General features: G+C 46.8%; 1 protein-coding gene across 1 annotated transcript in view; it reads right to left on the minus strand.

Annotated features, from left to right (window-relative positions):
* Positions 1-12,803, minus strand: part of PLEKHH1 (pleckstrin homology, MyTH4 and FERM domain containing H1) — a gene marked incomplete at its 5' end in the record, with an annotated part of 41,446 nt that extends 28,643 nt beyond the window's left edge. Inside the window, 2 exons of the mRNA XM_082649115.1 lie at positions 809-871; positions 12,678-12,803. Coding sequence (XP_082505241.1) covers positions 809-871; positions 12,678-12,803 — 189 coding nt within the window. The remainder of the gene's footprint in view (positions 1-808; positions 872-12,677) is intronic.
* Positions 12,804-14,026: the final 1,223 nt, after the last annotated feature.

Here is a 14,026-nt window from a genome sequence, read left to right on the forward strand (position 1 = left end):
TCTCAGGCAGAGCCCATACCTAGGGCAGTTGGGGCCAGTTAATTCAATGACCACTTATTAAGCCTCATCCGGGCAAAAGAAGGAATTGACAAGGAAGGAATAGCAGGGTGTAGGGCCATCTAACTCTGGGGGCCCCAGTAGGGACAAGCTGGGCAGGTCAAACAGCCCTGGAGAGGAGATGCTCCAGCTTCACTGTGGCAGAGACATATGCTGCCCACTGAATGTCCGTGAACTTCCCGATACTTTCCAGCCCTCTTGGAGTTAGATGGCCATGGAATTCACTGCAGCCAATGGGCCTGAGTGGAATGACGCAGTCATTTCTGGGCTGAAGTATTTAAGAGCTGGCGCACAAGGACCCAGCTCTCTTTCCCTGCCACGGTAACCAAGGAGGCTGCATGTTCTAGCTGGTTCTGCTGGAAGATGGGCAGCTCCATTACCTTGGACCCCTGAATCACCGTGCGAAGCAGAATCCCTGGCTTACCCTCAATGGAGAGGTACCATGAGTGAGAACTAAATGTGATCAACTGCAGACACGTCAGACTTCATTGGTTACTCAGCATAACCTAGCCTATTTGGACGAAGCCACTCACCTGCTCACTGCACTGACCCTTACCCAAAGATTCCTTCATGCCCACAGAAAGCCCCAGGCACCTTCATTTGTTCAGAAGGTCTAACGCATGACTGCTGGCTTTCCTCGTCCCTGTAAGAGGCTTATCGGTGTGACGTGTCCATGTGTGACCATGGAAAGGGTCAGGAAAGGCCAATGGTCATTTCCGCTGCACACTCCTGCCATCCCCTCCCCGGTTACCTGGGTCTCCGCGTCCTCTGCTCTCTGCTCTGCCTCCAGCAGCCTCTGCTCCAGCTCCTGCATCTGCTCAACCAGAGAGGAAGGGGAGATCTAGGTGCAGTGTCCCTACTGTGAACATGGCATCAAGGCAATGCATGTGAATTGTGCAGATGCTACACGCAGGCCAGGCTCAAACTGCCCATCTCGAGGGGCTCAAGGATGTCAGGGTAAAGATTGCCATGGCAGCCCTCGGCTCCCTTATCCTGAATTTCTTGGGCAGGTGAAGAGCCTAGAGCTGCTGTCCTCTCTGCTGAGTGAGGAAAAGCCTAGGTCTTTCTCCCTGTGTAGGGCACCCGGGGAGCCGGGGCAGTACCACCATCATTCTTCCTGAGGCATCCTCACCCTCACTGTTGTTTTCAGGCTCCTCTCCCAGATCTCCCTCTCCTCTCAGCACTGGGCTGCAGGCAGTGCCCTGCCACGTGCCTGGCATGGAACGTGCTCCCATGTGAGCCCCCATCATGTCGGATATTCCTTCCTCCTCCAGAATGGCTCCCTGGCTGGGGACAAATACTTCCTCCCCTTCTTTCAAGGATGCCTCTGACTGCAAATGGCATTCACAAGTATCACCTTATTTGACTTCTTTAATCTTAAGCACATTAAAAAAAAATTCTATCTAGCTACCAGCCTGGAATCGCATGCCAACTGGCCATGCCAACTGGCCATGCCAACTGGCCCAAGAAAAGGGACCAATGTTCTCATACACAGAGCCTCATCAGGGACCAGATCTAAGGTGAAGTCTAAGGAGCAGCTCACCAGCCCACGGCCCACACGGCATCTCTGCAGCTTCGTGAGCTCACAGCCCGTTGAGTGAAGTGTGAGCTGGATTTCAGCTCCTACCCTCCCCCTGGTCAGGGCTCAGAGTGCACTGCCAAAACCTTACACCATCACACAAAAGTCCTGCGGAAGCAGAGCAAAGTCATACATTCCACTCTTCTACCAAATGCCATGGGCCACAGCCTAGTCAGGCAACTGCTTCCTTCCCCGCCCTGCCTTGCCCCAGGGCAACAGGTATGCAGGAAAAATACACTAGAGGCATAACCTCCCAGCCTTGTCCTCCGTGAGGCTGTACAGGCCTTGCTTCCCAAGCTCCAGCCCAGCCCTCGCCCACCTTATCTCTGCAGATTTGGCCTTTTTTCTGGCTACTCAACCTCTCCCTTTGGCCTGGACCCTGGCTTGATATTTACCAGTGAACTGAGCAATTAATTTTTTCTCTTTCCCAACCTCTCATCTGCTCAGCTGAAATGCTGCTTTCCCTCCTTGATTAAAAGATGAAAGAGAAGGAGCCCTCCAGCCTGGTGCTGGACAGTGAAAGGAGGGTTACCTGGGAGCAGTTCATGTTTGAGAACCTGGGGAAACTCTGTTCTCAGGGCTGCCTTCCCTCATCCGTTTTTTTCCTCCTTGGGGTTGGGGAGAGACAGATGTTTTCAGTACACAGTCCCTCTGAAAGGACTGAGGATCCCAAATAAAACTCAAGATTTACAACCCATGTGACAAAAATGCCCCCTGGGCTCCCAATAGACAGGACCATCTTTGACAGGCATTCCTGTACTCAGGCTTTTTTGCGGTACACGGGCCTCTCACTGTTGTGGCCTCTCCCGTTGCGGAGCACAGGCTCCGGACGCGCAGGCTCAGCGGCCATGGCTCACGGGCCCAGCCGTTCTGCGGCATGTGGGATCTTCCCGGACCGGGGCACGAACCCGTGTCCCCTGCATTGGCAGGCGGACTCTCAACTACTGAGCCACCAGGGAAGCCCTATGATGGAACCTCTTGACTCAAGCCTGAGAGAGTGGGTTGGTTCTGGCCAGACTCAGGCGTCAATTACAGCCAGATGGCCTTTCCAAGATCACACAGTCCTTGGCCCTTTGTAGCTATGGGGGAGGTAACAGCATAGAATAAACCAATATTATGGTTATAGGGGTGGCTTCCTAGCACACAAAAAAATTCTACTTGGTGGCGGGGTTGGGGGGAGTGGTTGACACATAACCCATGACCAGGTTAGTACTATATAACCCTTCCCCCTTGGGCACCAGACTCGACTCTCTCCCCCCGGAGCGAATCAGGTTCTCTCTCCCCAGGAATCTGAAATGTGGGATTAAGAGGCCAGAGATAGGGCTTCCCTGGTGGTGCAGTGGTTGAGAGTCTGCCTGCCGATGCAGGGGACACGGGTTCGTGTCCCGGTCCGGGAAGATCCCACATGCCGTGGAACGGCTGGGCCCGTGAGCCATGGCCGCTGAGCCTGCGCGTCCGGAGCCTGTGCTCCACAACGGGAGAGGCCACAACAGTGAGAGGCCCGTGTACCGCAAAAGAAAAAAAAAAAAAAAAAAAGAGGCCAGAGATGAGAGCCAGGGGGCTGCACCAGAGAACGTGCACAAACTTTACCAAGTCCTGATTATTAGATAGGTTCTTCAGTTCTCTGAGATGTCCCAGGCTCCTCCTAATAAATTCCCTGTTTGCTTAAGCTGGCCAGAGCTGGTGTCTCTGCCCTCATCAGAAACACCCCTAACTAATACAATTACTGGGAGCATTTAATTTTTAAGAATACAATGAAATACTGAATGGGAAGGCTTTGGATTCTTGACAAGTTTCCTAGATTAACCTTCATTAATTTACTTATTTTTAACTCTTTATTTTATATTGGGGTATAGCCGATTAACAATGTTGTGATAGTTTCGGGTGCACAGCAAAGCAACTCAGCCGTACATACACAGGTATCCATTCTCCCCCAAACTCCCCTCCCATCCAGGCTGCCACATAACATTGTGCAGAGTTCCTTGTGCTCTACAGTAGGTCCTTGTTAGAGATTAACCTTCATTTAGATCTGACATCTGCTCTGTAGCTGAGAACACATATGATTTCCATAGGAAACGATCATTCATATTCGTGACTTTACAGATGGAGAAACCAAGGTAGAGGGATGAATAGAATGTATTTGAGTCCTACCTCCCACTTGGGCATTTCCATTTGTGTCAAGAGTGATCAATAACACTGGTCAGAGGCAGAAATCACTCTGTCACTGACAACATGGTGAGTATTTTATGCCCCCAAGATCTTAATATTAGACATATTTTAAGGTATGCTATCAGCGAAGCAGATGGAAAGGAAAGCGCCCCTCGGAGCCTAGGGTCTCCTCCCAGTCTTGGCCCAACAGACACCTGGTCCTCCTTGCTGCCGACCCTCCAGCCATTCTTATCTTCCGGGCAAGGACACTCGAGATTCAAAGCGTTCTGTATTCACCTTTATGCTAGAGTATTCTCTTTTCTCTAAAGTGAATTTCTGAACATTAAAACTATTTGGAACATCTGGAAGTTTTTTAAAAGAGAAGAGTACAGTGACCATCTATGTATCCATCACTGTGCTCCAACAATTACCAACATCCTGCCACCCTTGTTTGAAGAGAATATCTTTAACATCATGTTTCCCTCTGTTTTTATGAAAACACGTTTTCTTCATTGCCACTGGAACACTCCCAGGGGTGTCTATGCCGGAATATCATGTTTGGGGTTTTCAAACTCTTCTTTTAACCCCAGCATCAACACTTCTCATGACGGCAGATCATTCCTTATGCTCACTTAGAGGGCCACACCCGGCCCTCTGAAAAGCTGAGCTACTCGCAGGTCCCCCTCATTTGGGTTCTGTTTCTCCTTTCAGAGGGTTCCCTGGGACCGTGTCCTCAGCTATCCTTTTAGTTTGTGGGTCTGGCTGACACACCAGCCAAGGCGGTGTCAGGTTTGGGCAGCTGACTTTTAGGCAGGATCGACTTTCACCAGCCGCAACTTAACCTGAGACTCGTAAGCCACCCTAGAACAGGCTGCAGCGACCTGATGAAATGCACTGGGCACCAGCCTGGTATTTAATCCCCATGTCCACAGCTCCTTGTTACACGCGGTGACGCTGTGAAATACTGGCCCCAAAGGCAGCAGGCACCCTCTTGCGCACCCAGCACAGACCTGCGTGCTGAGTGGTGGTTGAGCCCAGAGCCACGCCAGGCTGGGTCTCAGCTATCCCTCTGCAAAGGGTTCAACATTCTTACCACTGCTTTGCACCGGCTGGAGAGAATGGTACAGGTAAGCCTAAGGCTCTGGAGCCCGCCTGGCTCCACCCCAGTGTGGCTTTAGATAAATTCTTAACCTCTCTTTGCCTCAGTTTCCTCACCACCTCCTAGTATCCACCTCCTAGGACTGCTGTGAAGATCACAGGAGATGCCTCATGTCGAGCTCACGTGCTCAACCTGGCACTTACTGAGCAGTTCGCAGCTATAAGCCACTTGTTGGATTTTCATATACAAAGGTGGCACTTAGGATCAGGGTCAGCTTGCCGGGACAGTCCAGTGGTCACCTGTCATCCAGAATAAATAGTCATAGAGCCTTCTTTTCTCTCTCCAAAGCGTCCCAGTTTAGATGATAAATTACCCGGCCATCCTACTTATGATCCATCTGCAGAAAGAATGGCTTTAAGTCAGAGGTTGCCAACTATTAGCCTACAGAGCATCACGTAAGACCTACAGTGCTGCGGGCATTGTGGCGACACAGATATAACTAAACAAGGCCACTTGCTATGTGTCCAGCACTGGTTAAAGCACTTTAGGTGTATCAACTCATTTAATCTTCAACCCAATCCTAGAAGGCAGGTCCTATTATTATCCCTGTTGTACAGATAAGGAAACTGACGCAGAGGGGTTAGGTAACTTGCCTAACGTCACACAGCTAGGAGGCGGAGCCGGGATTCAAACTCAGGAGGACTGGCTCCGGAGTCTATTATACTCTTAGCCACCGTGCCCCTCACATCCAAATCTCACGTCCCGTAAAAACCCAGACTCCACATGCAATCCCCGATTTCCAGCTTCTCCTGAAAACTCAGGAGATCTACACACACTAGGATTACCTTTTCTCATGGCAATACCTGGCTTCCTCCTCAAGCGGTAGCACACTGCCCCGAATCCTCACTCATGTAAGTTTAGTTACCTGCAGGCCTTTGAGACTGCAACCCACAGTTTTAGCCGTTAAATGGTTCTAACTCTGTTGTAATCAAAGACAATGATTCTCAACTTTTTGTTTTTTTAGTATCAAATCTTTTGTTCAACTGAAATCATATGCTCATTCCCAAGATAAAACTGGGGGGCCGCCCTGCTGTCTGAGTGCAGAAGAGGCAGGAAAGAAAGGACTCCAAGTGTTGTCTGTGGGTCCACTGCTCCCCACCCCCCCACCCAGAACCCCCTCTGAGGCTCAAAGGGCTCAAGGCGTCCACTAGAAGGACAGGTGAATGAGCCCAGGGACATGGCCAGGGCAGGAGTTCTGCACCCTCAGGGGCGTAAGGATTCACATGGAGCTTGTTACAGACTCCTGGGCCTTGACTATAGAGGTTTTTATTTAGCAGGTCTGAGGCATGGCCCAGGAATGTGCTTGAAAAGAATATCCCAGGTGATCCTGATGCAGGTGGTCTACAGACCACACTCTGAAAAACACTAGATTGGCCGCTGAACACAAAGCAAGCACCCCAGGGCAGAGCCCCTATTGGCACAGGATCCTTCTCGAATGGCTTTATAGGAGTACAAAGCTCTAGCAAGACTATGGTTCCTGAGAAATACTATAGTGGGCCTTATTTAAAATGGGGGTTAGGAGAATAAAAAAATTTCTCTACACGCACGCACGTATGCACTGATACACAGCGAATAAAAGTTCTAGAAGGCATCTACTCCCAAAGCAAATCGGATCCATCAGCAAGGAGATCTTCTAAGGCTGATTCTGTGATGACTTTATGCAGATTTTATTTCCAACTAGTCATGACAGCCCTAGTATCCTCCTTTTATAGTACCTGGCCTTTTCACAAATTCTGAGGTATTTAAGGATATCTTTTTCTGGGCCTTGTGTTCTATCAGCACGTTGTGAAGCTGGTGTCTAAACTGAATCACCGCCTCTGTATAATCCGTGGTCAGAGCGGGGAGAAGCAATAGTCATTGTTCCTTTGTTTAAGGGACTGAACTGAACCATTTATACACTCAAAGAAAAGTCCTGAAGCACAAATTTTTGGTATATAAATACAAAACTGAGTTACTGTATTTCAAAACATTGGTTGGAGAAACTAGTAAGGGATTCTAGAAAAAGAGGAAGTGCACACAGTCCCACCGGAACAGGCTTCGGGAAGAGGTGCCTCAGTGAAAACTATTCAAGCTCAAAAATGACGGATGTTTTATTACGTAATGTCTTCTCTTTAATAGATGCACTCAAATCCCTTTTGGAAGCAGAGAGGGAGTAAATAAATCAAAAATTTTAAACTTGTTTTAGTCCTAATATTGATGCCATGTATTCATCATGATACAAAGCTCTTTTGAGTATAGACAGTATACTCCCACTTTTCTGATGAGAAAACTGAGGCACAAGTTTAGCAAGAATGAACAAAGTCCAAGGGACTTTTAATATCCAGCTCGTAGAAGAGCATCAGTTTTTAGATTGATCTGACTACCTCTGTGACTTCTTCAACCAAGAAGAGCGCTGGGGAAACGGTTCCCAAGAGCAGACAAGATGTGTGCTCTAAGACATGAGCCACTCCCTCAACTTCTGTGCTGGATGGAAAGTGACCCACAGCTCACCTGGCTTCGGAAAGGGTGGCCCGGGCAAGGGCACATCAGACGGTAACAGGTGTCCCAGCGGAAGCAAGGTCTAGGGCTGCCTCCTCTCCTCATCCTTCCTCACCCTTAGGTGAGGGATTATCCTGTCTCGAATGGCAATTCTGCAAGAGGGAGTCAGGTACGAGCAGACTGTGCGGTGGGGAAGGAGGAGGGCTTGCTTCCAAGCCGTAGTGGCCAGTGCGCAGTATCTGATCCCAGGCAGGGCCGGGCCCCTGGGAAACACACAGGCTTGGCCTGCCGTATACGACCGCCTGCAGCGAGTGAGTGGCCATCCGTCATCCAGGCAATGCAATCTCCATGGGCGGCCGGGCGGGCTGTGCGGAACGGCAGAGGTGGAGGGGACAGGCGAGGGCGGGGGCTGGTCAGAGGGACCCAGCTGACCTGGCTCACCTGGGTGCAGGTGGGTGCTGACGATGACTAACTAGTAAGTTCTGGGAGCAGCAACAGAGACGGGGACCAGGGCCCAGGCCCGGCAGGAGCTCTCCTGAGAAACCTGGGTCATCTCTTCCTCTGACCTGAAAGTTACCTTGACGTATTGGGGAAAACCTCTAATGAATTGTTGAACCCGGCCTACTGGTTTGGGGATGACAGCAGGTGATAGGCACAGCCCTCACATTGAGCAACATGGTGTTTACGGCCTTAAGGTTTCCTGCCAAGAGGTCCAGTGTCAGGCTAATGTCCCAGCCCTCTTCCCTACTTAAGTCTCCCAGCCCATGATTCCTAGTCAAGATTTTTTTCTCTCCCCTCCCACACCGCCAGGCTCTTCTGCCCTGTGTCTATACACTTCTCCTTTCTTTACCCAAGTCACGCTCTGAGCCCCCAACATTGTTATGGGAGGGCATTCTGGTTACTTTGCTGGTGAGCAAATACAGTCTGGAAGAGACGAAGGGGCCGATATTATAGAAGTTCAACCTACCCAGACCCAAGGGGCTGTGGAAGAAGAGGGTGTTTGTTTATAATGTGTTTGAGGCCCCTGGGGAATAGAGGAGGAAGGCATTTAAAAATATTTTTCTATCATGAAATATTTCAGGCCAACAGAAACATGCAGAGAATATTTTTTTAAAACACGTATCCACCATTCATCTTGGTCAAATCTTAATTTTTGTCATCTCTGCTTCTGCTGTTCCTAAGAAATGGACCACAACAGACATGTGAAGCCTCCAGTGTACCTCTCTCCAATGTTACCCCTCTCCTTCCAAGTGTACTTAGCCTATGCTTGGCTGTGTTTACATTTTTGCCTCATTTGTATACACCCCTAAACAACAGAGAGTACTGTTTTGTGCAGGTTTTAAAACTTTATATAAACTGTATTGTTCTCTGTATATATCCTTCTGATCTCTTTTGTTCAATGTTGGTTTTTGAGACTTATTGACCTTATACATGTAGCTTTACTTGGCTCATTTTTAACTGCAATGTACTATTCCATCGTACAAACACACTCAACATGGTTATCCATCCCCCGTTGGTAGACATTTAGAGTATTTCCAGTTTTTCATGCATCATTGCTGCAAAGGACATTCTTGGATAGGTCTATTTATGACCAATATATTTGGATTCTTGCTTTGTTTAAATTGCAGTATAGCTGGTTTAAAATGTTGTGTTTGGATTTATTGCTACCGTTGCATTTTGCGCTTTGTATTTCCTACTTTCTTCCTATACTCCTTTCTCTCTTCCTCACCTGGATTTAACAGACTTTATTCCCTTTCTGGTAGCTGCTCTCCTGATTTGAAAGTTATACGCTCTATTTCTATTTGTTATCTCTATTATTCTAGACTTAAAATCTAGACTTAAAGACTGCTCTTTGTTCCCCACGTTCTGTTCTCCACTGCTCTTTCATACGAACTCTGACTTTTAACAGAGCATATCGTTATCCAGAACAAAGACTACACTTTCCAATCTTTCCTGCAGCCTGGTATAACCACATGAATAAGTGGCCAATGGGATGTGAGTAGAAGGAATGAAGGCAACCTTTGGCCCGTGCTATCAAAGGGAAGGAGTTGGAATGTGGACATGAGGGTGAACCACCTTCAAACATGTAGCAGACCTCCCCCCAGAGCTAGATTGCTTATGTCTGGAATGTTACATGAAAAGGAATGGATTTTTTAAACATATATACTGCTTGGTCTTATCCTGCTTCCTAAGTCTGAGGCTTTAAGTCTTTCACCCAGTTTGGAAACTTTAAAGCCATTATCTCCTTGAATCATGCCTCTCTTTCACTTTCTTCTCCACTTCTGGAATCTCTATAAGGATCCTGTCATTCTGGCAACCACATCTCAGCCTGTGTCTTCATCTCTCTATGCTGTCCTCAGGTCTATCTTTCTGTTCGTGAAGTCTGTCTCACGTGGTGCCTAACCTGACATTAATCTATCCACTGAACACTAATTTATCCACTGAACATTAATTTCATTGCAAACGTTTTTCATTTCTGGCAGTTCTATTTGGTTCTTTTTCTCACCTTTTTGGATGGTGTCTTGTTCTTGTCTTATATTTTCAATTACTTTATTATGTCTTCAATAGTTTTTTTTTGGTGGGGTGGGGCATACCACGCAGCTTGCAGGATCTTAGTTCCCCGACAGGGATTGAACCCAGGCCTTCGGCAGTGAAAGCACAGAGTCCTAACCGCTGGATCGCCAGGGAATTCCTTTCAATAGTTCTGAACGCATTGATTTAGTGTGTTGCCAACGGTTCTATTATTAGAAGTTCTTGTGGTGATCGAGTCCCGTTGTTTGTTGCATACGTGGACTCTCACTCACTGTGGGTTATTCTCCCAAGTATTTAGTCATCGTGGATCATATATTCATCTTCACTAAGGACGTTATTTTTCTCTGTGGGGATCCTGTGTAATCAGGGCTGAGGTCTTGTTCCTCCAGAAGAGGTTCTGTGTCTGCTTCTACAAGGTCTCTGGGGTTATCACTGGCCCAGAACTTCATGTTCCTAATCCACACAGATAGTATAAATTCTCATGTTAAACCACTAACGTCATCAGGCTCTCGGGGAACAATTTTCATTTTCTTTATTTTTCTTTTTTCTGCCCAGAGCCTTGGCTAAGTATGAGAAGCTGTTCTGTCGTCTCCCTGTGCTGGTGGGTGATTTTCTTCTCCTTGTGCACCTTTTTATTTCGTGTAAAATCTTTTGATAGTCCTGACTTTACCTGAGAAGTTTCAGTTTCAGCTCCAGCCTCCAACTGGCCAGACCTCATCTCTGTCTCCGCAGATGTTAAAACTCAACCTTGACAGTTGCGTTACTAAAGGGAGGTCACACTCACCCGTCCCAACTCAGCTGCCAGTGTTGAGTTCCACTCTGGTTTTTCCTCTTCATTTTGCCCCCTGAGGATTCCTCTCATTTTTTAGTACACAGCTCTGCACTTAGAAGGATATTTTAAATATTTAATCTAGTATGAGTAGGTGTCTCATGGTGGTCATTTTTAGGTTATTACTAGAAACAGAAGTCTCCTGGCTCTGAGATGTGCTTTAGACCAGCTGGCTGAATCAATCCCTTCTTATTGCCCTTCGCACACCTCCAATTCCATACACAAGACAAAGTTCTCAAATTTGATAGCGTACAAGACCAACTTCTGGGCGCTTCTGAAACATACAGATAATTAGCAGCACGAGACTTGCATCAGGAGGACTGGGGTGGGGCCCAGGAACATACATGGTTAACCAGCACTCTAGCTTTCTGGCATAGGGGGACCCAGGACCACACCAGTGTCTAAGGTTTATTTCCCTTTCCCCGAGGTGGCTGAATTCTACTAGCAGTACCTGAACCACACCCAAAGGAACCCTGCCAGTCTCCAGTCTGCAAAGCCTGAACTAGGAGACAGCAATGCCAGCACACCCAAGGTTCATGAATTCTAGTCCAAGCTAGTCTAGGGCCACTCCCCTCAGCAGTGGAAGGGCAGAGGTGATGTCAATGACTGGTCTTCTTGGACTCCAGGTTGTGGGGTTGTCAAGAAAACAGGTCATTTATGCAGGCTTTACTCATCAAGACTTTGGCATTACTTAGAGGTGGACTGAATTTTACTTTTGTACTAGGAAAGAAGGGTTTACTAGCAGATGGCTACTGTAAACAAAACTATAGACAGAATGGTTGATTCAATTAAGATATATATAATTTAGTGTAGGTTGCCACTTTCTAGATGGGTTATGCTCCAAAATGCCTCTGAAAACAGCCGTTTAGAATGTATCTTCCCATGGAAACATTATGAATAATGGTCAGTTTCCCAGCCCAGCCCACCCAAACCTGTAAAGATAATAACTGTTCCCATTTAAAACCGATTCTATGCCAGAACCTTTATATATGTCATCTGATACAATTCTCAAAATAATTCCGAAAGGCAGACATGTGTGTCCCTGCCTGAGAAGTGAAGGGACTTGCCCACGGTCACGTAGCTAGGAAGTGGCAGAGCCAGGCAGGTCTGGCTCCAAAGTCTGTATCATTGTCACCAGAAACCAGCCTGCCTTCCACAGCTCATAATCTTAATAGAGGGTGAGCAGCAGGGTGGGGATATCCATTCTTCTCTCCTAAAATATCGTCCTTCCCCACATTGAGGAAGAAATGTTAGGGGAATAATAGAACCTCCACTGTACATACACGTGACTCAAGAGATGATGCACGACCGTGAAGACCTGTATCGTTTCTTTGGTGTGTCACATGGAGAAGCAGAGCAGGAAAGGATGCAAGATGACAGATTAGTCAACTGCTTAGAATTTGGTCTTTGAAAAAACAAACTACCTTGGGTTTCATTTTACAAGAATGGAAAGCACCTTATTAAAAGTTCACCTTCCTGCAACAGAGAATAAATAAGCCCTGGAGATCTAATGCACAGTATAGTGAATACAGACAACAATATTGTACTATAATCATCAAACTTGCTAAGAGACTGGAACTTAATTATTCCAACCACTAAAAAGAAATGATTATTATGGAATATGATAGACGTTCTAATTACTGCTACAATGGCAATCATATTAAAATATATAAATGGGTCAAATTAACATGTTCACCTTGAATTACACAATGTTATATGTCAAATATATTTCAATCTATCAACCAATCAAACACAATGTTATATGTCAAATATATTTCAATCTATCAACCAATCAGGAAAAAAAAGGAAAAAGGAAAGTTGGCTTTCCCCAACTCTCCCTCTCTGACAGTGACCTCTGCAGAGACATTAGAGGCTGCCTGCTCTCCAGGACTCACCTTGTCGGCCAACAGCTCCCTTATCTTGCTGGCCTGCAGGCGGAACCGGAATAGCTGGCTTTCCAGGGCCAGGCAGCGCTTCTGCCAGTCCACACTGGTCCTGGTCTCCACCTTGAGTTCTGCCATGATGGAAGCAACTTCTGGAGATTCCAGGGAGCCCTGAGGGCCAGCACACAGAGAGGGGAAAAGATAAGTAAGTGTGTGAGGAAGAGTTCTCTGCGGAAAGGAGGAGGAGACCAAAGGAGGACAGAGGAAACAGGGCGGGGGAAGGTAAGTGAGCCTGGCTCTCCCTCTGTCCCATGGCCAGCTCTCTGAGCTCAGCATGTCCCGTTCCATCAGAAGGTAGCTGCGCAACCTCAGGAAATCACAAAACCCAAGAAACCGCAAGGAGAACCTAGTCTCATTGTTACAGAAGTGAAAAGTAAGGCTCATTTGTTTTTCATTCAACTATCCATTTAACAAAAATTTATTCATTCAACAAACATCTATGTGCCAGACACTGTTCTAGGCACTGGAGATGCAAAGGGAAATGAGAGAGGTCCCCTTGTCTTTTTGAAGAACTCTTAGTAAAGTCTAATTGCAAAATTACAATGTAGTCGCAATTGCTAATCAATATGCAGATAAATGGAAGCAGAGATATGGAGTGGACTATGCTGGGGGGAGGGTGTTTAGGGAAGGCTTAAAGTGGGTAACAGATTCATCCATGATCACGTGGCTAACTGGAGGCGGAACCCTGGTTCCCAGGTGAGTACTGATTCTTTACAACTGTACAGATTTTAGATGGGAAAAAATGGAACGAAAATGTAATGCTTCAAATTTCCTTGACAACTTTCTATTTAGTTGGGATTTCATATATTGTCATCAAATCATCCTGTTTTGGAACGGATTCTCACTCTTTCCTTTAAGTTATAAAATGCAAATCAGAAAATTGGTAGATATTTTGCTGTAGCCTCTGGAGAAAACCACAAGTCTTTAGAAAACACTTTAGACAAATTCAGAACAAGCCAAGGAGACACCTATAATATTTCCAGGCAGGGGAATTTACCCAGATGTCTCCTGAACATATTTCAGAGAAAAAAACCTGGGTCGGGGATGAGAAAATGAAGGATGTATGAGTGTGTATGAGAAGAGAGACAAAGGTGCAGAGGGGGCACAAAGCAGAGAAGGGCCGGAAGACACATCCACCACCAGGACTTTTTAAATCCCCCTGCCAGGGTGCTATTAATAATTATGTTTGGCAACAAGCATAAATTTGGTCTGTCCCAAACCATGACATATGGTCTCCCTACTATCAGGTGATTTTAAAGAATAATTGTTAATTTTCTAGATTGATAATATATTATTTATTT

This window comes from Grampus griseus (genome assembly GCF_964374135.1).
Source record: "Grampus griseus genome assembly, chromosome: 2".
Classification (NCBI taxonomy): Eukaryota; Metazoa; Chordata; class Mammalia; order Artiodactyla; family Delphinidae; genus Grampus; species Grampus griseus.